Consider the following 27,806-nt stretch of genomic DNA (forward strand, 5'->3'; position numbering starts at 1 on the left):
AAGGGGCCCCAAATAACCAAAATAATCTTGAAAAAGAAGAACAAAACTTTAAGACTCACCCTTTCCCATTTCAAAACTTAGTACAAAGCTATGGTAATCAATCGAGTGTGGTACTGGAATAAGGATAGATATACAGATCAATGGAATGGAATAGAGTCCAGAAATAAACCCATGCATCATAAGTCAACTGATTTTCCACAAGGAGGCCGCAACAATTTAATGGGGAAAGAAGTCCTTTCAAAAAATGGTGCTGGATATTCACACCATACACAAAAAACTAATTCTAAGTAGATGAAAAAGTAGTAAAAGCTAAAATCATCAAACCATTAGAAGAAAACATGGGCGTAAATCTTCGTTAGTTTGGATGAGGCAATGGTTTCTTAGACATGACACCAAAAGCACAAGTGACAAAAGAAAAAACAGATAATTTAAAACTTTAGTCCTTTAAAGGATACCATCGGGGAGGCGGGGCAAGATGGCAGATTGGTGAGCTGTATGTTTTAGTTACTTCTCCAGGAAAGTAGGTAGAAAGCCAGGAACTGTGAGGACTGTACACCACAGAGCAATTTGACTTTGGGCATACTTCATACAACAGTCATGAACATGTTAAGCTGCTGAGATCAGCGAAATCTGTAAGTTTTTGCGGCCAGACCAGCGCCCCTCCCTGCCAGGCTCAGTCCCGTGGGAGGAGGGGCCGTCAGCGCTGGGAAGGAGAAGGGAGAACTGCAGCGGCAGCTCTTATTGGAAACTCATTCTACTGACCCAAACTCCAACCATAGATAGACTGAGACCAGACACCAGAGAATCTGAGAGCAGCCAGCCCAGCAGAGAGGAGACAGGCACAGCAAAAAAACAGCAAGAAAAACTCCGAAATAAAAGCGGAGGAATTTGGAGTTCTGGTGAACATAGAGAGGGGAAGGGAAGGGCAGAACTCAGGCCCGGAGGCTCATATGCAAATCCCGAAGAAAAACTGATCTCTCTGCCCCCTGGATCTTTCCTTAATGGCCCTAATTTTGCTTTGTCTCTTAGCATTTCAATAACCCATTGGATCTGTGAGGAGGGCTTTTTTTATTTTTTATTTATTTATTTTTTTTCTGTTTCTAAAACAATTACTCTAAGAAGCCCAATACAGAAAGCCGCAAAGACTTGCAATTTGGGCAGGTCAAGTCAAGAGCAGAACTAAGAGAGCTCTGAGACAAAAGGCAATAATCCAGTGGCTGAGAAAATTCACTAAACACCAAAACTTCCCAAGAAAAGAGGGGTGTCCACTCACAGCCATCATCCTGGTGGACAGGAAACACTCCTGCCCATTGCCAGCCCCATAGCCCAGAGCTGCCCCAGACAACCCAGTGTGACAGAAGTGCTTCAAATAACACGCACTCACCACAAAACTGGGTGTGGACATTAGCCTTCCCTGCACCCTCAGCTGGTTGTCCCAGAGTTGGGAAGGTGGAGCAGTGAGAATTAACAAAGCCCCATTCAGCCATTGTTTCAGCAGACTGGGAGCTTCCCTACACAGCCCAGCAGCCCAGAACCGACCTGGGGGGATGGCACTCACCTGTGGCATTGCACAGTCATCCCTCAACAGAGGACCAGGGGGTGCACAGCCTGGAAGAGGGACCCACTAGCAAGTCTCAGGAGCCATACGCCAATACCAAGGACTTGTGGGTCAGTGGCAGAGACAAACTGTGGCAGGACTGAACTGAAGGATTAGACTATTGCAGCAGCTTTAAAACTCCAGGAACACCAGGGAGATTTTATTGTTAGAGCCACCCCTCCTCCCTGACCACCCAGAAACACGCCCCATAGACAGGGTGGGCAACACCAACTACACACGCAAGCTTGGTACACCAATTGGACCCCACAAGACTCACTCCCCCACTCACCACAAAGGCAAAGCAGGGGAGAACTGGCTTGTGGAGAACAGGTGGCTTGTGGACACCACCTGCTGGTTAGTTAGAGAGAGTGTACTCCACGGAGCTGTAGATCTGATAAATTAGACATAAGGGCTTCAATTGGTCTACAAATCCTAAAAGAACCCTATCAAGTTAAGTAAATGCCAAGAGGCCAAAAACAACAGAAAATTCTAAAGCATATGAAAAAACCAGATGATATGCATAACCCAAGCCCAAGCACCCAAATCAAAAGATCAGAAGAGACACAGTACCTAGAGCAACTAATCAAAGAACTAAGGATGAACAATGAGACCATAGTACGGGATACAAAGGATATCAAGAAGACCCTAGAAGAGCATAAAGAAGACATTGCAAGACTAAGTAAAAAAAAGATGATTTTATGGAAATTAAAGAAACTGTTGACCAAATTAAAAAGATTCTGGATACTCATAGTACAAGACTAGAGGAAGTTGAACAATGAATCAGTGACCTGGAAGATGACAGAATGGAAAATTAAAGCAAAAAAGAAAGAATAGGGAAAAAAATTTAAAAAATTGAAATGGACCTCAGGGATATGACAGATAATATAAAACATTCGAATATAAGACTCATTGGTATTCCAGAAGGGGAAGAAAAGGGTAAAGGTTTAGGAAGAGTATTCAAAGAAATTGTTGGGGAAAACTTCCCAAATCTTCTAAACACCATAAATACACAAATCATAAATGCCCAGCGAACTCCAAATAGAAAAAATCCAAATAAACCCACTCTGAGACATACTCTGATCACACTGTCAAACACGGAAGAGAAGGAGCAAGTTCTGAAAGCAGCAAGAGAAAAGCAATTCACCACATACAAAGGAAACAGCATAAGACTAAGTAGTGACTACTCAGCAGCCACCATGGAGGCAAGAAGGCAGTGGCACGATATATTTAAAATTCTGAGTGAGAAAAATTTCCAGCCAAGAATACTTTATCCAGCAAAGCTCTCCTTCAAATTTGAGGGGGAGCTTAAATTTTTCACAGACAAACAAATGCTGAGAGAATTTGCTAACAAGAGACCTGCCCTACTGGAGATACTAAAGAGAGCCCTACAGACAGAGAAACAAAGAAAGGAGAGAGAGACTTGGAGAAAGGTTTAGTACTAAAGAGATTTGGTATGGGTACATTAAAGGATATTAATAGAGAGAGGGGAAAAATATATATGGCAAACATAAACCAAAGGATAAGATGGCTGATTCAAGAAATGCCTTCACGGTTATAACGTTGAATGTAAATGGATTAAACTCCCCAATTAAAAGATATAGATTTGCAGAATGTATTAAAAAAAATGAACCATCAATATGTTGCATACAAGAGCCTCATCTTAGACATAGGGACACAAAGAAATTGAAAGTGAAAGGATGGAAAAAAATATTTCATGCAAGCTACAGCCAAAAGAAAGCAGGTGTAGCAATTGCTCTTTTTCACTTTAATTATTATTCTTGTTATTTTTGTGTGTGTGCTAATGAAGGTGTCAGGGATTGATTTAGGTGATGAATGTACAACTATGTAATGGTACTGTGAACAATCGAATGTACAATTTGTTTTGTATGACTGCGTGGTATGTGAGTATATCTCAATAAAATGAAGATTAAAAAAATAATAAAGGATACCATCAACAATGTGAGAAGAGAGCTCACAGAATGGGAGAAAATATATGCATACTGTATATCTGATAAGGGATTTGTATCCAGAATGTACAAAGAACTGAACTACCCAACAATAAAAATATACCATAATTAAATAACAGTCAAAGGATTTCAATAGACATTTCTCAAATAGGATATACAAATAGCTAATAAGCACATGAAAAGATGCTCAACATAATTAGTTATTAGGGAAATGAAAATCAAAACCACAATGAGATGTCACCTCAAACCCACTATGATAGCTATAATCAAAAAAAAAAAAAGGAAAAAATAAGATGTGTTGACGAAGATCTGGAGATACTGGAATCCTTGCATTTTGTTGGTGGGAATGCAAAGTGGTGCAGCCACTGTGGAAGCACTGTGGCAGTTTCTCAAAAAGTTAAACATAGAGTTATCATATGATGCAGTGGGTCCACTCCTAGGTATACATCTAAGAGATCTGAAAACACATATCTACACAAACACTTGTACGCAAATGTTCATAGCAACATTCTTAATAGCCAAAAAGAAGAAACAACCCAAATGTCCATGAACTGATGAAAAGATAAACAAAATGTGTTATATCCTTACAATGGAGTATTATTTGGCCATAAAAATAATCAAGTACTGATACACGCTACAACAGGTATGAACCTTTAATTCATTTTGCTCAGTTAAAGAAGCCAGACACAAAAGGCCACATATCTTATTATTCTATCTATATGAAATATTCAGAATAGGCAAATCCATAGAGACAAAAAGTAGATCAGATTGTCAGGGCCTGAGAGAATGACATGGAGAGTGACTGCTAATGGTTACAGGGTTTTTTGGGGGGATGACAAAAATGTTCTGGAATTAGATAGTATTGATAAAATTTGTGAATATACTAAAAACCATGCAATCGTACACAGTAAATGGTGAATTTTATGGTATGTGAATTATATTTCAATAAATTTAAAAAAACAAGATAATATTAATTACAATAGTGATGATAATTAAGATGTGAAGCGAGAATAACAAAAAAATTTTGTTTAGTTAATTTAAACAAATTATACGGAGATGGCCACCAAGTATAGTGGCTGTGGAGATGTGCCATCCATATCTCCCTTCAAGAGGATCTGCTGCACGGAGCACAGCTGATTGACAGCTTCCATCTGCAGCACTTTGGATCCAAGTTTCACCCAGGCTGCTCCCAGCCAATGACTGAGAATGGTGAGAGTAGGAACTGGGCCATTCTTGCCCAAGCAAGATTCTTCTAATGGACAACTTCTCTGCTCAGGACTGCTCATTGGCCTGGCAGACACTTCTACCAAACCTTCCCCCCCTTCCTTGCCTCGCTCCTTTCACAGAGCACTGTGGTCCACGGCTCTCTCTCTCTCTCTCTCTCTCTCTCTCTCTCTCTCTCTCTCTGCTTACTCTTGATCCAACCCTCTTTATCCTTCACAAGTGTTTCCCCTGAAAAACATGTTGCTCATCTAATCTTGGCATATGCTTCTCAGAGGACCTAAGCTTACCAAACTAAGGTATATCTAATGATGACTATAGTTCAAAACTTGAAGACTGTGGCTCAAAGTCCTGGTAGGACTGAATGTGCCTGCTCTGTATCAAAAAGAGTGTGGGGATATGTCTTCAGGATTCCAAAATCAGATTATGTAATACTTTCATTCACTCATACTAAACAGATGTATAAAAAAAGGACACAAACAATAAAATCCCCAGGGTACCTATTTGGAAAGACAACACATATTGAGTGAATAAGTTCTGGAATGCTTAGGAAATATCCGTCTCACACACTGCCATATTTAAAAATAGCCAATGTGGGTGCTGGAGCTGGCTGCCAGTGATCCTTGGTCCTGGGCTCCTCTGCCACATGGCAATGCACATGGCGGCCTCTCCTGGCCTCTCCTTTCTCTATATATCTAAATTTCATTCCAGTTATAAAGGATTCCAGTAATAGGGTTCAGACCCATCCTGATTGAGCTGGGCCACATCTTAACTGAAATAACCTCATCAAAAGGTCCTACTTACAGTGAGTTCATACCCATAGGAATGGATTAAGTGTAAGAACATGTCTTTTCTGGGGTATATACAGCTCCAAACCACCAAAAAAGTTAAGTATAGTTTCATGAAACTTTTGTTTCAGATATATGTGTGTGTGTTTGCATGTATATTTATGTACATCAACTGGGGTTGGATATGAAATAAACATTTTATTGCAGGTTGTAGTCAAAAACAGTTGAAAGTCACGATCTAAGGGATACACAATGAAGTTGGCACAGTTGGGTTTCAAGCTAAAGACACTTAGCAGCATTCTCCAAGGTAGGAGCAGAATTTCTGTTTCCCAAAAGCCTCATCAGGGTTGCTTGTTTTTGAGTGGAAATGACCAAGTGAGGGTGAGTCACCATAGACCTTCTGGAAGCATGATTGCTCCTACAGGCCCAGAATCATAATCATAATCTGGATAGGTGCTGGAGATCACCTCACCTGGGCCAGATGCATCTCAGAGTTATAAAATGTACAATACGATTGCAAGGTATAGTCACAGGACACTGAGGAATAAACAAAATCCTCATTCATCATCCTTAGTCTCCTCAGGCTAATATAGTCTGTTCCAAATCTATCCCCAAATCCATCATTGGCTGTTGGACAAGAACAACCCTTTGTTACCCACATATCTCTGGGAGTCTTGCTAACAGGCCCTCAGACCAAATATAGAGCTCACACTGCAATTTTGTCTCATTTTGTCTCATTATAACTGACGTGGAAGCCAGTTCCCCTCAAAAGAACTGTAGGATTTGGGCCATGGAGGCTGGAAGCCTAAAGGAAAGAGTTACAAAGAAGTCAGGAATGGTTGTGCAACATTCCTAGAAGGAATAATATGTTTACAGAACTAGATTCCACACAGAACTAGTGGAAGGAAAAGAAGGAAAAGAAGGCAGAAATTAATAGGACATTGAAATGAAACATTTATCGTCCCATTTCCCCATCTTCAGAGCCAGCAATGGTGGGTCAAGACATTCTCAAGTTGTATCACTATAACTGCATCTGTTGTTACATCTCCTTCTCTGACTGTGATTACATTGGGCCCTCCCCCAATAATCTAGAATAACCTTCCAATTTCAGGATTCTTAAATTAATCACATTTGCCAAGTCCATTTGCCATGTAAGATAAATATTCACAGGTTCCAGGGATCAGAACATGGATATCTTTGGGGGGAAGCATTATACTGTCTACCATACCCCCTCATCTTTTCAAATAGAATGTATTAGCTCTCCATTCTCCTGAGGCTTCAGGCTGACCTGCATGTTTAAAGGCTCATAAAGCAAAAGGGTCTTGTCCTTTAGTTGCTCAAACATTTCTAGTTTTATTTTTCACCTTTCCTATCAGTACTAACAAATGAAAAAATATATTATAAAGATTAAGCTAAATCAAAAAGATTAAGTTTCCCACTGAAATAAATTATGTCCCCTCAAGTCCCCTCCCCCTGACATCCCAAAGGGCTGAGGTGGCTATAAAGCTTTGGTTTTAAACGACAATATTTTCACTACATTCCATTCATTGATTATGTACAGAATTCCTTTTTAGTCATTTGTTACCTCCTAGAAATTACAGACACTAAGTTATCATTTGTTGGTTTTTTGTTTTTGTTTTTTTTTAATTTGGTTCCTTACTAACAGAACTGAGAATGTACAATTTCCAAAGCATCCATATTTATACCTTGGAGATACATAAACAGAATCTGGCCAAATATATTTTAAACAAAATAAAAATTTCTAGCTATTAAGACTTCCATAAATGTTCTTTTCCATCTTTAAAGTATATGATTATCCATACTACCTGTTCTCCCTGAAGATGGAAGAAAGGTTTATTAAAAGTTGAACAGCACCAAGAATGTTTTTTCAGGCTGATTCGCTGAATATTCTTAAATTAGGTTTCTTAGAAAAGGTCCCAAAGTGAGACCTGGGGAAGTGGAGTTGAATGGATTGGACAAGATCTTAAATTTTTTAAAAAGTAAGTTTTGACAATACAAGATTGTGAACAATCAATGCATTAATAGTTTAATATTCTGAAAAAAGAAGGTATATATATATAAATATATATATATATACATATATAATCCGTTCTGATTCTGAAAACAAATGGAAAACAATGTTCCATTCTGGGAAATGCCACTTTAAGAAGATGAGCAAGACTACATCCAGGAGAGAGTGAAAAGCCTGGTGAAGAGTCTGGGGACCATGAGATATAAGAAATGATCAAAGAACAAGATTGCTTCTCTGGAGAAGGAGTGGCCGTCTTCCAGTCTTCCAGTACTGAACCGTTGCCATGTGGATAAGGCAATAGATGTAATCCCTGGGTGGCTTCAGTTTGCCATTCCTCCAGTGTTTTTTCCACACTACTGCCCACAGCAGTGGAAGATGATTTTTAACACATGAATTTGAATATGTCAATACCTGCCGTTACTCCCCTGGGAGTAAGCAGGCATGTAGCCAGTCTCCAGGCTAATTAGGAGGGGCTTCTAAGCATGGGAGGGTTTGAGCATCTCAAAAGGATGTGATAGGACACTCCCTCCAAACAGATGGCATTCTGGGCAGCTGGCCATCCTCGGGAGGAGTTAAGAGCCATCACCATCAGTTATGGAGACCCTTGTGACAACAGCTCACAGCCCTAAAAATGAAATATGCCATGTTCTCTCTCTCACTTCTATGCCTCTGTTTGTGATGTTTCATCTGCCTGGAAGGTAGTTGCCTTCACTAACTCCTATAATCCTACAAGACTGAAAGTTTTCCCTGAGGATCACCTTCCATTTCTCCCCAGATGAGATGGAAGTTCCTACTCTGTATTAAAATACCACCTTGCACATACCTTTTATAGAAGGTATTGAATTGCATTTCAGTCATTGATTTACTTGCATAGAAGGAAATGTGAGCCTAAACTGAGATTCAGACATGTGTTTGTACATGAGAAGCCTATGGTATTTGCATGAGTTGATTTGCATGGGGGGAAAGGGTCTGTGAGAAGGCTTTAAGCATCCAAGCCTGATGTCTGAGGTAGAAGAAAGGTAGGGAAATCAAGAGAACAACTTGGTGGTTGGCCCACAACCTGTGACCTGTTTCATAAGCTTGGTCCCATGGATGTCTGAGTCCTTTGGAGAAAGAGGGGCTGAAGACAAAAACTTTAGGGAAAAAATGTAAAAAATGGGTTATATACAGGGTTGTTTATGGCCAGGCAACAAGCTGTGATATATCATAGGGGATGAGAGTCGTCTTCTGCTTCTGTGCAAATTACTCAACCATTTTCGGGTTTAGGAAGGCTAAACAAAGACAGTGCTGGGCATGCTGTGACACAGTACTAGCAAGGAGGGTAATTATGCCATGGAAATTCCCGAGTGGTGTGGGAAGCCCATAACTAGCAGATGCTACTCTGCGATGTCCAGAGCGAGAGGTAAAATTTATGGGTGAGCACTTGGAAGAAATGATGATTTAGCAATAAAATTGGTTTATACAAACATCTTTGAGACTCCAAGAAGTACTTCAAGGGCAGGGGATTTTACATTTCTGGGGAGAAATGACCAAGCAGCCAAATGTGAGTTATCACTGTTAATGTGACTCTATTTACAGCCATAGCCTGGAAGCTTGGCAAAATCTGGGTCACTCTGTATTATATTCTCAACCTACTCCCAACACAACCTTAAGATCCTTGAGGGCAGAGACTGCTGATTTGTTTTTTAATTTCTGTAATCCCACAACATAGCAGAACACCCAGCACAGAGTAAGTACTCAATAAATGGCTACTGAAGAAATAAAATTAATGAAGGACTAACTGTCTCCAGTGGACAAGTTTAGAACAAACAAGCAAAAGTTACAGGAATATAACTCAATATAAAATGCCTAACAATTAGAACTCTATCAATGGAAGAAGTCCATCATGACACAGTGAGACTCTTCTTACTAGAGGTGTTACCAAGGATGTCCCAGAGGCAGTACACACATCACAGAGAGGGATGGATCAAGTCATTTCCAACTCTTGAACTGGTGGATATTCATTGCATGTGGGTCAAGAGGAGACTAGCTATGACAAAGGAGTTGATCACATAAGCCAATAAGCAGAAATGGAAAATAAGTTGTGTTTTTAAAAAATCTTCAAGGACTGTCTATTAAAGGTGACAGGATCTAAGCCTGAGTTGATCAGAATTAAACTAGTACATGGAAACTTTATTAAACTATCCTATTATAACTCTGAATGATGTCTTGAGGACTAAGGTGTCTAATGGACATTATCTATAGTGAAGATGTTAAGTGATGAAAGGTCAAAGGGAAAATTTACAATGTGTTGAGAGCAGGCTGTGATTTGTAGACCCATAGTCTGTTTCAACGTCTCCTCTATGGCCACTGACAAAGTATATGTAAAAGCCACTTGTCTTCATTTCTAACAAATGACTGACGATCCCATATCTACAAGAGGAAAATTACTGGATAATCCAGAAAAGGTCTTTTGAGATAAATGGGCATCCTATATTAATATAAAGACCATAAACAGAATGATGGAGAGGACTATCTCATAATGTCAAAGTTCAAAGGCACTTTTTAAATGTCTCTTTAAAGAAAACTTGGCCTTTCTTTCTCTTTTTTTATTGTCTGAACGTTTACCAAGGGCAGTCTGGGCCCTGGGTCATTTAGTTTTGACATGGAAGTTTCTTCAGCATTAAAAATAATCAAAAGGCCAGAAGTTAACTCTGCAGTGACCATGGGAACACATTCAGCAGTATTAAAAAATACATATATATTGTAATAGGATTTTAAAGGTTGAGTTTTAATAACTCCATAAAGCTCCCCTCTCCTCATATAGTAGAGATATAAAGAAACAGCACCAATATACAGCTTTTTATTGTATTTCATATTATGTTATAACATTCTATTTAGGAAAATTGCTGAGTATACTACTAGTAAGTCTCTATGCCTAAATATCTTTGTTAGGTGTAGATTAGCTGACATTAGATATAGACAGGAACACAAATACATTTTCATGAAATAAAAACTTCTTAGAAATGGCCTCTTTTTTTCTCATTTTAAAAGTTAATTTACATACAGTAAATTTACCTTTTTAGTATATAGTTCTCCAATTTTTGAAAAATGCATACAGTTGTTTAAACTGCCACCACAATCAAGATTTAGAACAGTCCTATCACACCCCAGTATTCCCCTGTGCTCTTTTGCAGTCAACCCCTCCCTCTGCCTCCAGCCCCTAGCAACTAGTGACCTGCTTGCTGTCCCTATAATTTTGCCTTTTCCAGAATTTCCTATATATGGAATTATATAGTATGTAGCAAAGGCCTCATTTAAATTTCATGTTCTTGATAAAAAGTAAAGTGACTAAATAAAGTATCCACTTTAATGTGATGATTTCTATTTCCTGAACTCAAAGTTAAAAATAGATATAAAAATCAAATTACCCTTGAATATTACATTTTGAAACAGGTATTACCTGGGGAGTTTGAATACAACTATCTTTAAGACCTCACTTTTGACATATTAAATCAGATTCTTTCAATGTGGGTCCTGAGAATTTTCTTTTTGCCTAGTCTCCAAGCTGATTCTGACGATCAGTCAGATTTGGGAAACATTAACCCAATGGATATTCACTATATGAGATCAACTACCAGATTTTAAATTGTATGTGGTGATGGGATCAAAGTTCAGAGGCTGGGAGAGTCTTATCTAGATGATCTTGTCCTTGGATGTGGCTGCCACTTAACTGGCCACAGGACCTTGAACAAGTTACTTCAACTCACTGAACCTTAGTTTTCTCCTCTGTCATGCAGGAGTAATGATGTCTACCTCATAGGATTGTTTTGAGGATTAAATGCATGTAAAGTGTTTAGCACAGCAAATGGCAAACTTAGCACTCAGTGAATGGAAGCTGCTCAGGTGGTTGGGATCAGAATCAGTATCATCATCTCTGCCACAATTATTATGCTGTCCTAGGCTCTTTACCTGTCATTCTCCATATCTCTGCATTTTGGTCAGTTTCCTTTTTCTTTTAGCCTTTCCTCTAGAGTGACCACAGTAAAGAGAATCCATCTTCTGTAGCAGCCAACTCAAATCAGCTAACAGAAATCTGCTGATTTTCTCCAACCCTCACTTTTACCATTACAGCTTCAAAAATGCCAACAGCCATCAAAAGTGAATTCTGCGGAACTCTCACTCTTTTTTCCAAGAAGATGCTATTAGCCAAATAAAAGCAAACAAAAAAGGAGGAAGAGAAAAAAAAAGGGCCAGAACCAGGCAGAAAATTAGGCTCTTTACGTAGCTGGGGAATGTCTAAAAATGGCTTTTATTCATTAGTAGTTTTAGTTAAATGTTTGGTGTATGGAGAAATTGAAACTTTTGGCTAAAAGAAAACAGGTTTTCTCCATTGTCACTCCATATTAATTTGCAAAAGGACTTGAATACAAAGGTCAGAAATCAGAGAACATTTTAAGATTTATTTAGAAGACATTACAAAGGGCAGGGAAAAGGGGGACTAAAAGCTAAAATGCAACATTTTAATCATATAACAAGTACTAAGATTGGTCTTAAAAACCGAGTGCACTCTCTCTCAGCCAACTCTGCAAATAAACTCACTACACTCCCCCTTACGTGGGACATGATTACCAGGGATGAGCCTGGCCCTGGCATCGTAGGATTGAGAATGCCCTCTTGACCAAAAGGGGTAAAAGAAATGAAACAAAATCAAATTTCAGTGGCTGAGAGATTTCAAATAGAGTCAAGAGGTCATTCTGGAAGTTATTCTTATGCATTATACAGATATTCCTTTTTAGTTTCTAGTGATTTCGAATGACTGGAAGGAGACACCTAAATCTGTTGAACTGTAATCCAGTAGACTTGATTCTTGATGATGATTGTATAACTATATAGCTTTTATCATGTGACCATGTGATTGTGAAAACCTTGTGACTGATACTCCCTTTATCCAGTGTATGGGCAGATAAGTAATAAAGACAAAAAATATATAAATAATAGGGGGAGATAAGGAGTATGGGATGTTTTGGGCCTTATTTTTTCTTTTTCTTTTTTTTATTTTGGAGTAATGAAAATGTTCTAAAATTAATCATGGTGATGAATGCACAACTATATGATAATACCATGAGCCACTGATTATATACTTTGGATGGATTATATGGTGTGTGAATATCTCTCAATAAAATTGCACTTAAAAATTAATTAATTAATTAATTAATTTTAAAAACTGAGTACAAACTAGATATAGATGCATGTATTTTTGCAGCATTATTCTTTTTTTTATAAATTCAGTTTTATTGAGATATATTCACACACCATACAATCACCCACAGTGTACAATCAGTTGTTCACAGTACCATCATATAGTTGTGCTTCATCGCAACAATCAATTTTTGACCATTTTCATTACTCCAAAAAAATAAATAAAAATAAAAGTAAAAAAGAACACCTAAAACATCCCATCCCCCCATCTCATCCTATTTTTCAATTAATTTTTGTTCACATTTTTTTACTCATTTGTCCATATTCTGGATAAAGGGTGTGTAAGCCACAAGGTTTTCACAAACACACAGTCACACTGTGGAAGACGCATATTATACAATCGTCTTCAAAAATCAAGGATACTGGACTGCAGTTCAACAGTTTCAGGTCTTTCCTTCTAGCCATTCCAATACACTAAAAACCAAAAAGGGGTATCTACATAATGCATAAGAATAACCTCCAGAATGACCTCTCGACTTGATTTGAAATCTCTCAGCCACTGAAACTTTTTTGTTTCAACTGTCCTCCCCCTTTTGGTCAAGAAAATTTTCTCAATCCCACAATGCCAGCTCCAGGCTCATCCCCGGGAGTCATGCCCCACATTGCCAGGGAGATTTACACTCCTGGGAGTCATGTCCCATGTAGAGGGGAGAGCAGTGAGTCTACATGCCACGTGGGCTTAGGGAGAGAGCAGCCACATCTGAACAACAAAAGAGGTTCTCTGGAGGAGACTCTTAGGCACAACTATATAGTAGGCTTAGCCTCTCCTTTGCAGTAACAAGCTTCATAAGGGCAAGCCCCAAGATCGAGGGACTGGCCTACTAAATTGGTAGTCCTCACTGCTTGTAAGAGTATCAGTAATTCCCCAAGTGGGGAAGTTTAATTTCTCTGCATTTTTCCCTGCATATATTTTTAAATTTAGCTTTCACTTAAACTTTGAGATACAGAAAAGTGATGATAGGTGGTTGCACTTGCTGATGTAGAGAAAGACACATGCAATGCTGCTAACACCAAGGACCAAGAGCATCAGAAGTCAAATAAGAAACCCATAAGCCTTACCTGTTCTCCACATCAGTGCTGCACTTTGGGGACATCAATTCAAAGGATTTGGTAAACTTCACCACCTGTCACATAGAAAGACAATAAGACCAGGTTAATTAATGTTTTCTTGCAGTTCTAAAATAATGCAATAAATATTTTTCATCTTTATATTGATTATTACGATAATTGGGGATTAAAGAGATATTTTAAGTGGAGAGATCCCAAGGGACAGAAGATTTTATCCTACATTTTGTACTTTACTTCTTACATTGCATGTATTGTCAAAGTTTTAATACATTTTATAAAATATGTGTATATTCTTACAATAATGTATCTTATCCTGCGGTTTTCGGGCAATGGATACCTCATCGGAATCTTTTTTTTTTTTTACTGCCATTTTAACAACCAATCACCATCTATGGAGAGTTGGGTAAAGATAAAACATTCCTCTAAAAAGTTGCCCTCCTTGAACTGCAGATTCCTGAAGTTCATCAGGAACTCATGGTTCTCAGGTGAACTTTCTGCTTCCGCCAATCAAAAAATAATGAAGAGGAAACCATCTTCTTCAATGATCTTCCCCAGTGTGGACACTTCCTCCCTCACCCCATCCAATGAAAACAGCACACCCAGTGCAAGAACCTGACCAAGCTCATTTACTGCATTGACAGGGAATTTATGGGTACAGAAAATATAAGTGTAGTCCAGAAAAACAGTCTTGTGTTTTTCATTTCATTTGGCAAGGGGGTTAAGGTCTTAAGCAATTGTCTTAAGTCACTTCTTTTTCAGCCTTTCCTCTAGATCAATGGTTCTAGAAGACTTTAAAAACTACTGATGTTGATGCCCCACCCTAGACCACATGATGTGAATCTCTAGGGGTGGCAGTCTGGGCATCTACCTCTTAGAAAGTTTCTTCAGGTGATTTGATGCGTGGCAAAGGTTCAGAATCATGTTCAAAGATTCCATTCTTAGAATTTTCTCCTACATCTTCACATTCCAAACTATGTCCCCTTTATTTGCTTCACATCGAATCCTAGCTCGATGGGCTCCTGCCTCATTAACAAGACAGAATTTGCTTCTCTTCCACCACTCCACTTCATTGGATCTGCCCACAGGAATCACAGACGAACATTTCTCGGGATTTCAATACTCAGATTCTAACTCAGTTTCCGTGACTGAGTTGCCCTTCTCTGTTACCAAGTCCAGAAGTCTACCCCTCAAGTTCCACACTCTCTGTTTTTCTTTTTCTCCATTCTTCTGCTTTTGTGAAAAGTGTTATGAGCTTCTCATAATCGCCCTGAGGACCTGCTGTAGATTCTGCTCCCCCTACAGTCTGAATGAGCACAGTTCCTTTATTAGGACAAACTTTCTCCTTCTAAGGTCAAATAGAAAGAATAAAGAAAGAATCATCTCTTTATTTTACATTAAACATTATCTTAATATATGTGTTTATATATCTGCATTTTATTAAGTCCTCATCATTATCACTTCTTGTGTTCATTTCTTAGGTGAGAAGGACATTTTTGTTCTGAGTTTACAGAGATAAAATGGAAGGAAGTAGGAAAAGGGAAATAGGAGTTGTGACAGAAACTGCTCATTGCTACACAAACACCCATTCTTCCTCTTGATCTTAGTAACAGAACTCTGATTTTTCATTGGCTATATTGCTGCCCAGAATAAAAGACCACTTTTCCTAACCTTACTGGTGGCTGTGTGGTCATATGATTAAGTTCTGCCCAATTTAAACGCTGTTAAACAGAAGTGTTTGCGGGATTTCTAAGGAGTCTATTTACTTAAAAATGTGGAGGGCTAGTATTTAGATACATTTTTTTTTTTTTTTTTTTTTTTTTTTGGTCTTTCCTATGTCTTGCTGCCTGTAATGCAATAGTGAAAGCTGAAGCCTGTACCCAAGGAACTATGGAGATTACTTTATAATGAAGAGCTTAATTTGCCCCGGCTCCTCAAAACCAGTGTTTCCTGGAATAATGAAAGAACTTCTTGTTTCCACATCTTGAAAAAATAAACCAAGGAAGTGTCCAGAGAATAAAAGAAAATGAAGGGCTTAATTCCTATATTTAGAATTACAAAGAAAATGGCTAAGATAAATATCTCTTGATGAAATGTCAGAATATTTGGACTCTTGAAATGTAAAAGAAGAACTTTTAAAACTATCAAAAGGAAAAAAAAACACTTTTGGAGGTATATATTAAAACTGTTCATTCCAACATAAATCATAGGCTGTAAAGAAAAATAGGATGAAATCGTTGTGTTGTTTTCTTTGTGTTGTTTTCTAAATCCATGTGTAATGCATGAACAGTAAATCAAGGACTTTTGATGTATCTTTCACTTTCAGCACTCCATATCTTGGAGATTACTCATTTTGCCCCCCAGTAAACTAGCCTATGGTGCCAACGATCAAAGTCAGACAATGTACTACTCATGATCTAGGAGCTGTCCTTATATGACAATTCTTAGGTACCTGTATCCTTGGGAAAAAAAATGAGGATAATCAAATATTAATGCTGACTGGACTTTGGTCAAATATTGATTATCAATGTGCATCACTGTATCCTTGATAGTTAGGGAGATACCAAAGAAATAGTAAATAAGGTCTCAAACCTTTACAGACTTAACATTTTAAAGGAGAAACTAATATAAGTTTGGGTCAGGAGTAAAATTCATGCTTCATTCTTTTCTTTTAATGCAATTTTATTGAGATATATTCACATACAGATAATCATCCAAAATGCACAATCAGTGGTTCATGGCATCAAGATATAGTTGTGCATTATGCTTCATTTTTTGACTTGTACAAATTCTATAATTCTTAGTTTTATTAATTTTCAAAATTTACTCTCTAAATCCAATTCTATTATAAATGTTCCAAATGAACTTGGATTAAATAAATAAATACACACACACACTAAGTAAGAAGAGAATTTTATAAAGGAAATATCAGAAGTAGTTTGTAGGTTAATGAAACTGAACAAGTGGTTCCAAGCTCCTTTAGCTATTGATGAGCTGTGTTTATCACACCCTAGGGAAAGGAGAACACATGCAAAATGAAGTCAACAAAATTTCCCCAGTGTCTCTGCTTGTTATTTGGAAATGCTCCATGGACAGAAGTCTTTTTGATTTGGATATTTATCAAGGGCTAGTTGGTTTGGTATCTCTCTGTTCTTTCAATTTAAAAACAACTTAAAAAATGAAAACAATGCTCAACTAGATATTCCTGCTACCAAAAAGAAAACAGGAGTGATCTACCAAGTAAACACCAATTTGGGGGGGGGGGGGGGTACTTTTCTGAACCCTTATTTTTCCATTAGAGGCCTAAAGGGCAAAAGAATGGATTGACTGATAATCTACTACCATCTTTCTTGATACATTTCTCACTTATGCCAATGAGTAATTTACTCTAATCCTTCATTCACTCAATCAGAACTTATTAAACCTTCATGCACTAGGCACTGTTATAGGCTCCAGAAATACAGAGGGGCATAAATCATGTCCCATCCTTAAGGTATTCATAACATAGTACAGTGGGGGAAACCGTATGCAGATGCATAATTACAACATGATATAATTTTGAAATGCTATAAGCGTACGGAAGTGGAGGTTGAGAAGCCTTTGCATGAACTAGATCTTGAAGGATAAGCAGCCATGCTCCAGGCTGAGAAATGGGGATGCTTTACAGACTGAAAGACTAAATCAGTCAGAGTTCTGTCACAAAACAGCACACTTAAAGGGGTTTAAGCAAAGATAATTCAATAAAGGGATTACCTACAGAAGTATGGGCAGGATTAAGAGAAATCAATAAGGAATGGTGAGGCACCTAGGGACTAGCAACATTGGAAAGCCATTAACACCCCTGTACCGGTTTGTATATATAACGTTCCCCAGAAAAAGCCATGTTCTCTGATGCAATCTTGTGGGGGCAGACATATTAGTGGGGATTAAGTTAGAACGTTGGATTAGGTTGTTTGCATGGAAATGCACCCCACCCAACTGTAGGTGTAACTCTGATGGGATATTTCCATGGAGGCACGGCCCCACCCATTCAGGGTGGGACTTGATGAGTGGAGCCATATAAATGAACTGACAAACAGAAGGAACTCAGTGCAGCTGTGAGCGACCTTTTGAAGAGGAGCTACAGCCAAGAGGGACACTAGAAAGCACAGGAGTTGCAGATGAGAGACAGTCTGAAAATGGCCATTGAAAGCAGACTGTTGCTCCAGAGAAGCTGAGAGAGGACAAATATCCCAAGTGCAACTAAGAGTGACATTTTTGAGGAACTGCAGCCTAGAGAGGAATGTCCTGGGAAAAGGCCATTTTGAAACCAGAACTTTGGAGCAGATGCCAGCCATGTGCCTTCCCAGCTAACAGAGGTTTTCTGGACACCACTGGCCATCCTACAGTGAAGGTACCCGAATGCTGATGTGTTACCTTGGACACTTTATGGCCTTAAGACTGTAACTGTGTAACCAAATAAACCCCCTTTTACAAAAGCCAATCCATCTCTGGTGTTTTGCATTCCAGCAGCATTAGCAAACTAGAACAACCCCCAAGCCTGAGGGGACACAGGAAGGAGGGAGGGTGGGAAGAATGATGTTACTGGAGCCCAGAAGGAGCTGGGCTGTGGAAATGGGCCTTGGAGGAATTCAGCTGCCACTAGAAAAGACAGAGAAAAAATAGTGGGAATCACAGTCTTCAATCTCTCTCCTCCAGTCCTCCAATCTTCTGCCATCCCTTCTGACAACCCAACCAGAAGCCAAAGAACAAGAAAACCAAGGTGGTGCATATGTAGAGATTGGCCTTCAAGGGCACTGAACAAAAGAGAAAAAGATGGACAATGAAGGAAGGGGCATGTGTTTTTATGTGTGTGTGTGTGTGCATATGTGTGCAGAGAACAGCCAGTATACAATCCTGAACTTTATTCGAGCCCTGTGCCAGTTTGTATGTATTATGTCCCCCAGAAAAAGCCATGTTCTTTGATGCAGTCTTGTGGGGTCAGACATGTTGGTGTGGAATGGGTTGGAACCTATTGGTTGAGCGTTTCCATGGAGGTGTGGCCATGCCCATCCAGTGTGGGCCTTAATTAGTTCACTGTAGCTCTATAAAAGCTCAGACAGAAGGAGCTCACAGCTAGACAGACATTTTGAAGATGGCCGTTGGAAGCTAATGCAGACATTTTGGAGAATGCCATTTTGAAATGCAACCTGGGAGCAGACGACAGCCACATGCCTTCCCAGCTAACAGGTTTTCTGGATGCCATTGGCCACCCTTCAGTGAAGGTACTCAATTGCTGATGCATTACCTTGGACACTTTATGGCCTTAAGACTATAACTGTGTAACCAAATAAACCCCCTTTTATAAAGGCCAATCCATTTCTGGTATTTGCATTCCAGCAGCATTAGCAAACCGGAACAAGCCCTATGCTCCAAGAAAACCCAATGATAAAGAAATTCCCCCACCATTTTGTGTCTGAAATCAGCTAACCTCAAAGGATCACCCTGTCCTCACATATTCTGAAATAAGACGAGTCTCCAACCTTCTTAATGACTCCATGTGACTTGCAAAGGACACAGATAACTTCCTTGTCTACTTGCTTCTGGAAAACTCTAGGCATTTTCCTTTTTTTTTGAAATATTACTCTTTATGAACATTCTCTTTATTGTAATATCCTGAAAAAAAATCATCTTCTTAATTGCTTGGTGCATTTTGTCTTTCAAAGGAACTATATGTGCAAAGACACAGAGGCAAACATGCCTAGGCTAAGCGTGGGAGATGGGGTAGAGGAGTAGAGGGGAAGAAAGGGGGAGAGTGAGTCAGTGGACCAGAGAGGGGAATCAAAAGGTAAACTGGTGAAGAGCCGATAGGCCTTGAGTGCTGAGCAGTTTGAACTTTATTATGTGGGCAACAGAGAGCTACCAAATATTTTAAAGCATGGGAGGGGCAGAAGCATGTTTTAAAAAGATAACTAGACACAATCTTGAGAATTGATTGGAAGGGAGAATGCTCTGTTTGCAAGCAAAGAAACAAATTAGGAGCAAAAAATCCAGGCAAGAGATTCAAAAGGCAGAGTAAAGACAGAAAAAGTAGAAGGAAAGGGATAGAAATGATGTTTCAGACACAGAATTAACAGGACTTAGAAATAATAGAATGTAGACAGTGAGAAAGACTTGGAAACTACTCTGTGGTTTTTAGCTTGAGTTCCTAACTACATGATGATGATTCTATTAATTGAAATAGAGAATATCAGAGGTGGTAAAGATGCAGGACAGGATGAAGTAGAGATGTACAGTGCAGACTATGTGTAATTGGAGATACACACAAATGTCTACATGCATACATATATAAATGTACATATATGTAACATGATTAACATATATGAATGACTAATGATGTGAGCTAATTTAATACACCAATATATTAATAAAGTGAGTTAATATATATTAATATATAATATGATATATTTTGAGGATTGATGAAGTAAAAACATACATACATGCAACAATTGTTTGGACAATCATCAGAGTGATTGTACTCTACAAAAAGCACTTGGAACAAATATCAAATAGAATTTAAGTTAGCTTCCATACAAGGAGAAGGAAAACTAAAGAAAGAAAGGTGGGGAAATGGAAAGAAAGTGAGATAGAAAGGAGAGCATGAAACAGTTTCTACCGTTTCTACCAACTGCTTAAGATGGAAGGTTGAATTATAGGCTGCTTTAAAACAATCAGATGGATGGTTTACTGCCATCTCTTCCCCTCAAATGCTGGATTCAGGAAGATCATCTAATTTGATGGCCTACTTATATGTACATTTACCTAAGAACCAGGAAGTTAAAGAATATATTAGAAAACAAGTGTACATAGCAAGCGTTCATTTCATGGGTTAGAAAATTAACTCCACAAACTAGCCTCGTATTTATAAACTGACTTATAAAGTACTTTGTAGAGTTCTGGACAACACAGTAACTGCCAGGAAAGGGAAACACTTGCAAATACAAGGGCTGAGACACTGCCTTAGGACATAAGATCGAAATGTCTCATTTGCTTTCGTTGGCTAAGTGCAGAAAGAAATAGAGATAATAGTAAAACCATGAGCCGGAAAGGAACTAAAAGGGGTGATAGGAATTTTAGATAGGTTCATGGAATGGAATAACATTAAGCAGGGAAAATTCAGTTCAGAGGACTGAATATTTCCTAATGTTGACAGCAGCTAGCTATGGAACAATCTTTTTTTTTCAGTATACTGGAAAATACCACTGGCAAAATCACTTAAAATTAATTGACTAAAACAGTTAAGGGAAGCAAAAGAGGGTAAACTTTAATTTTATCAAGAGAAAGGGCTGGAAAAAATTCCTCATTTCTATTTTTGGCATCCACTCAATAAGCTGATCAGTTTACGACTGAATGTCCAAATTTAAAAAACATGAATTCAGTCTCTAAATGCTACAACTAGATTTAAACTTTTTCTCCTTCTTTCCCATGCAGAGAAGCCATGAAATATATATCTGCAATAACATTTTTGAAGTATTAGAATCACAAAAAAACGATGAGAAGTTTTTGTTTCCAGGAATGATTCTAATAAAACAGAGAGAAGCAAAAGTTCTTTTTGGAGGAAGGAAAGTTTGAACATTTTTTTTTCCAGAAATGGTACTTTTAATGTTTTTTTTTAGATTATAAAAGTAGAATATGGAATGCCAATAAAAGTGTGCTATAAGTTCATGCTTTGACACATCTCCTTACTTCCAAACACAGAGCCAAGGTTGATAAAATACAGAAAGAGAAAACCAAAAAGACACTGAGAGTTTAAAAGGAAGGAGAGAAAGGGATGCGATGGGAAGGGAGGGTTAGGAGGGGAGGGTGGATTTCTAAAGGTGTAGGCCTGAAGATATAGACCTTCTGTGCTTTAAGTCCAGAACCAACAAAGGCAACACTGGTTGAAATTTAAGCTTCTGCTGGTACTAAAAGTGTTCCATGAGACAAGTGATCCAGCTTCATCCCCAGAAATGGAACCAAGCTGCCTCTGGCTTAGTATAATATTGCCATAGCAGAAGTCCCAAGCCACCATTATAATACCTGATTCTTGAATAGGGACCAGGGAGTTGTGCAAACTATTAGACAAGGGAGAAAGAAAGAAAATAATGGCACAAGCAAATGAACAACAACAGCAACAACAAAAACCCTCCCATCAATGAAAGCTGTAATCCCAAATTCAAAAACACCATATAGAAAATAAATCAACAATATACATAATCCAAAGAAATACTGATAAATCTCAGTTATGCTGAAAATTTGAACATATCTCTATCAGAGAATGACAAAAGAAGAAAAAAAAGTATGAAGAATATAAAAGATTTGAACAACATTCCATTCTTATCAATGAGTCTTAAGGGAAAGTTTTCTGGAGGCCTCTTGGAAAAGACTTTCCTCCTTGAGAAAAAGAAAGCTACGTGAAAAGAAGTTTCCCTTGCTTCCTCTCCTGGGACACAGTTACGTATGGCATACTGCCTGGAGCTGTGCCAGCTTCCTGGAGGATGAAGGGAAAAGCCAGAGGGTGAAGGTTAAGTACTGAGATGAGCAGAGGAAAGTGGACAGAGCCAGGGTCCCTGATTACATCATCAGGCAGCTGAACCATCCCCAGAGCCACCTCCTCCAGACTTCTTGTCATGTAAGATAATAAATGTCCTTATTGTTTAAGCCACTTTCCCTTATATTCTGTTGCTGGCAGAATTCCTCCAAAATTGATCTATAAATTATAGCAATTCCAATCAAACTCTATATGGAATTTTTCATGGAACTTGATAAGCTACTCTTAAAAATTTATAAAAATGGGGTGGGATGGGGGGATGATTTGGGTGTTCCTTTTTCACTTTTATTTTTTATTCTTGTTCTGGTTCTTTCTGATGTAAGGAAAATGTTCAGAGATAGATTGCGGTGATGAACGCATAACTATGTTATCATACTGTGGACAGTGGATTGTATATCATGGATGATTGTATGGTATGTGAATGTATTTCAATAAAACTGAATTTAATAAAAAAAAAAACAATTAAAAAAATTTATATGGAAGTGCAAAGGGCCAAGATTAGTCAAGCCAATTTTAAAGAGAACAAGATTGAAGACTTGCCCTATCAGATATCAAAGTATATTATAAAACTATAGAAATTGAGACAGTGTGAAACTGGGGCAGAATTAGGCAGACCAATGGGACAAAATAGTGAGCTCAAAAACAGAACCTGTTATATGTGAAAACTTGATATAATAGATGGCATGAAAAAGTGAGAGGAAAACAGTAGAGACAATTGGCTCTATATATACAGCTTCACACTATACCTGTAAGCAAAAAACAAATTCTAGATGGATATAAAAGATCATAAACATTAGGTAGATTAAAGGAAATATAGGAGAATGTCATTATAACATAGAGGTAAAAATCTTTTTTTAAAAAAACTTTAAAGCACAAATCAAAAGGGATAACTGATAAATGTTGACACCTTAAAATTAAAATATTCTGCACAAGGATACTCTGTTGGAAGAGGCAATCTGCTATGAGCCCAGAGTGTACAGTTTTGCTGTGTATGACAAGAGTGCAAGGCTCTAGAATCTCTTTACCTGGTTCATTTCTTAGGGTTGTGTTTACAGTGAGCAACCTTGAGACATACCCAGGCAAGGAGCAGGCTTGAAACTGCTCAATATAAAAGGGATTGGCCAAGCGCAGTGTTCCTCTTCTGTAATGCAACCCATTGCATGCACAGGCACACACCCATCTGATGCCTCATTGGACTTGGGGGCATTAGGAATGAGTATCATTGTTATGGTTTATGATATAAGGCTTACATATATTTCTACAATTATGTGCCCTACCATTTCCCAGCCTTATTTGTATATTTAAATGCATTCAATGTCAATACCAGTCTTACTTATCGTTTCTTTTTCATTCATCACCTGCTTGGCTGGATTTCACCCTCTCATCATATTTTTAAGGAAGGATCTTTTGGAACTATACCTATATTTCCTGTGCTCTTCTTTGCATATTTGGAAACATCTATCTTTGGCTTATATAATTGAATATGAATTTGGCTGGAGTTAAGATTGTGGGGTCATATCTTCTTTCCCTGAGGGCTTTGTAGATGTTGCCCCATTGTCTTCCAGCATTGGTGAGTGCTACAAGGAAGTCTAACACCAGAATGAATTTTTCTCCTACAGGTGACTTGATCTTTTTTTGTCTGGATGCCCATAAAATTTTTTCCTTATCTTTGAAGTCCATTAACAATGACTGTGCTTCATTGCTAAGCAATCAGTATCAACTGTTCCTGAAATGATGTGCTCTTTCAATCTGTAAATTCAAGTTTGCCTTTATTTCAGTGAAATGGTCTACTATTATAATTTTGATTTTTTTCCCTGTTCTATTTGTCATGCTCTCTTCAGAGACACCATTATTAATTTTGGACTTCCTTTATTTTGACTCTAATATCATTCTATCTCTAACTGTTATTTTCCACTTCATCTTCCATTTTAGTCTTCATACCCCTGAAAGTATTTTATAAGCGTCTTTTCTCCTTTTTTGATGTTTTTAATGCAATATTCATTTCTGAATAGTTACATGTTTTTCTTCTACTTATTTCTTAGCAGTGCCAACTTAGGTATTCTTGTCTTTTTAACTAATCATCATTTATTCCTTGACCCCTTTTTATTTCTTCTTTTAACACTTTTTTTCCCTGAGATACCATATTATCTTTAGTTTCATTTCATAGAAATCTGTTAGTGATTTTTCAGCTGTGTGTTCTTCATCTAGCTTTTGTTTTCATATTCCTTTCTTCCCCTTTTCTTATGGTATCTTTGCATAGATTCATTTCATGTTGGTAGCTTTTTGTTACTCGCTCTCTTTGAATGAGTAGTTGGGGAGGATGGATTGTCAGTGGAGTGATCTTGGGTGGCTGCACTTGAATTTCAGTCTGTTGTCTTTGAGCATTTTCTCACCAACATTTCCCTCTGGATAGCAATTTCCACTGCTTTCTAGCTGGAAGTACCTCTAACTTACTTTACTTACTATAAAGCCCCATATGACAAAGATATTTTTGTGTAATGGATTAGCCTTTAATTCTCTGCAGCTGGTCAAGATTAGCAACTACAGCGTGACTTGTCACTCACATTCTCATTTATCCTGACACATCAGCAGCCTTTTTGCCAAGATGGCTTGTCTGCAAGTGTCCTTGCTTCATCCACTTCTGTCATCCTGTGACAGTAAGGAGGACTCAAGAAACATCCCAACCCTCCCAGGTACCCTGTCTTTACTGCTCCAAGCAAATTCACAAAGCATTTTTGGTGAACACTGTACTCTGCCCAAGATGGCTGGATGCAGGCAACTTCATTCAGCCTTTTACTTCATCCTGCCCAGTTTTCACAGTATCCTCCCCAAATTATGTGAAGCATGACAGGGGGGTGACTGGTAGCATAGGGTTATGAGTGCTTCTTTCTCTTGTGACTTACGTAGTTTTTATTTCTTGTTCTCATGTTTTCAAATTGGTCCTTAATTGCTACAAGGGAAGAGAAATCAGTTTAGCAAATCTTCTTTCTTGACAGCCTAACTTTCAAGTTCATTCTTTCGCTAAGAGGTCAGTACCCGCACATTCCTGTCCTGAGATGGAAAACTCATGACTCTGCCTGAGAAGAGAAGATGCCAGGATACATGATTCAAAGGAAGAAATTTAAAACTCCATCAATCTAATAGTTGTGAAAACATGATTCCATTTAAGTACCCATATTTTGATAAAAATAGCTTCCTATTTTATATATATATATATATATATATATATATATATATATGATCTTTTCCCCTTTATTTTTCATGGCTATTGATTCTATAAATGTAGATACACATGATTATTTTAAAGATACATAGAATTTCATTATATAAAAGTTCTTCTATTGATATTTAGATTATTTATTTTTCAAAACTATAGATCCTGAATAAATATTCTTTTATTTTGCTCCCTTCTCCAATTATTTCATTATGATAATTTTAAGAGGAGAAATTGCTGGGTACAAAGGCTGTGCCCTTTTAACAGTGAAACATAATAACAAAACTGATCTTCATAAGAATTACCCCAATTTAAATTTCTATCATCAGTACTGAGAATGTTCATTTTCTCATACCCATGCTGAACCTGGTTGTTATAATTCTTCTAAATCTTTGCCAATCTGATGGCTGAAAACTCAGTGGTATTTTAACATGCTTATACTCTCTTGGAATTTGCATAAATGCTTTAGAAAGCCTTTACCCACCTGTTCTAGTTTGCTAATGCTGCCAGAATGCAAAACACCAGAGATGGATTGGCTTTTATAAAAGGGGGTCTATTTGGTCACACAGTTATAGTCTTAAGGCCATAAAGCGTCCAAGGTAACACATCAGCAATCGGGTACCTTTGCTGGAGGATGGCCAATGGTGTCCAGAAAACCTCTGTTAGCTGGGAAGCATGTGGCTGGCGTCTGCTTCAAAGTTCTGGTTTCAAAATGGCTTTCTCCCAGGATGTTCCTCTCTAGGCTGCAGTTCCTCAAAAATGTCACTCTTAGTTGCACTTGGGGTATTTGTCCTCTCTTAGCTTCTCCGGAGCAAGAGTCTGCTTCCAATGACCATCTTCAAAATGTCTCTCTCTGCAGCTCCTGTGCTTTCTTCAAAGTGTCCCTCTTGGCTGTAGCTCCTCTTCAAAATGTCACTCTCAGCTGCACTGAGTTCCCTCTCCCCGTCAGCTCACTTATATGGCTCCACTGATCAAGGCCCACCCTGAATGGGTGGGGCCATGCCTCCATGGAAATAGCTCATCAGAGTTATCACCTACAGTTGGGTGGGGTGCATTTCCACACAAATCTAATCAGCACCAAAATGTCTGCCCCACAAGACTGCATCAAAGAATATGGCTTTTTCTGGGGGATATAATACATTCAAACCAGCACACCACCCAATAATTACAAAACAATATTCACCAGTATTTTACTACACATTTATGGTTTTTGAACATTAAGTCTTTGATCCATCAGGAATTTCTATGTGTATTACAGTAATGAAGCAAATGGTGGGTGGCTTGTTTTTCATAAGGGGTGAAGGCCACCCAAGGATTATCTGTGACAGGGGTCGGCAAACTACTGCTTGCAGGCCAAATCTGACCTATCACCTCTTTTTGTAAAAAATAGTTTCACTGGAACACAGTCACGGATGCTCATTTTTAATGCATTGCCTAAGGCTGCTTTCATTCTGCAATGGCAGAGCTGAGTAGATGCAACAGAGACTGTATGGCTTGCAAAGCCTAAGATATTTATTATCTGTCCATTTACAGCAAAATTTTGCTGATCACTGATCTAAGGAATGTACTTAGTTCAATCACTGACTAAAGGCATCATACTCAGTGAAGTTACAAGTTAATTTGTAGTTTTTTGAGAGGTAGTGATTTTTGTATAATGGAAAAAATAACCTCAAAAGTTATGGACATTAACCAGTTTTGTCTCTAACTGAGAAATCCTAACATCACCTACTGGCTTTAACATCTTATGGGTTCCCTCATTAATTAATGAGTTAAAAACAATCTTCGATATGTATTTATTCTATATTTGCATGAGAGTAATGATTTTGGCTATTTGAAAATTATATTTGAACAGGTATGTGGTTAGGAACCCAGCTATGGTGGTTTGAAGCTGTATGTACTCCAGGAAAACATGTTCTTAAATCTAACCCATTCCTGCAGGTGTAAACCCATTTAAGTAGAGCCTTTTGATTAGTCAAGGTATGTCTCACTTCAATCAGGATGGGTCTTAATCCTATTACTGGAGTCCTTTATAAGAGAATGAAATTCAAACAGGGAGAAAGAGAAAGCCACAGGAAACAAGAAGCTAAAATCAAGGAAACCTGGAAAAGAAGG

The 27,806-nt window shown here is 38.2% G+C and overlaps 1 protein-coding gene across 1 annotated transcript in view; it reads right to left on the reverse strand.

Annotated features, from left to right (window-relative positions):
* PDE11A (phosphodiesterase 11A) overlaps positions 1 to 27,806 on the reverse strand; it is a 457,660-nt gene that overhangs the window by 226,439 nt on the left and 203,415 nt on the right. The window contains exon 5 of the mRNA XM_037848985.1: positions 13,906 to 13,970. Within this exon, the coding sequence (XP_037704913.1) occupies positions 13,906 to 13,970 (65 nt within the window). The remainder of the gene's footprint in view (positions 1 to 13,905; positions 13,971 to 27,806) is intronic.

The sequence above is a fragment of the Choloepus didactylus genome, chromosome 9, assembly GCF_015220235.1.
Source record: "Choloepus didactylus isolate mChoDid1 chromosome 9, mChoDid1.pri, whole genome shotgun sequence".
In the NCBI taxonomy this organism is placed as follows: Eukaryota; Metazoa; Chordata; class Mammalia; order Pilosa; family Megalonychidae; genus Choloepus; species Choloepus didactylus.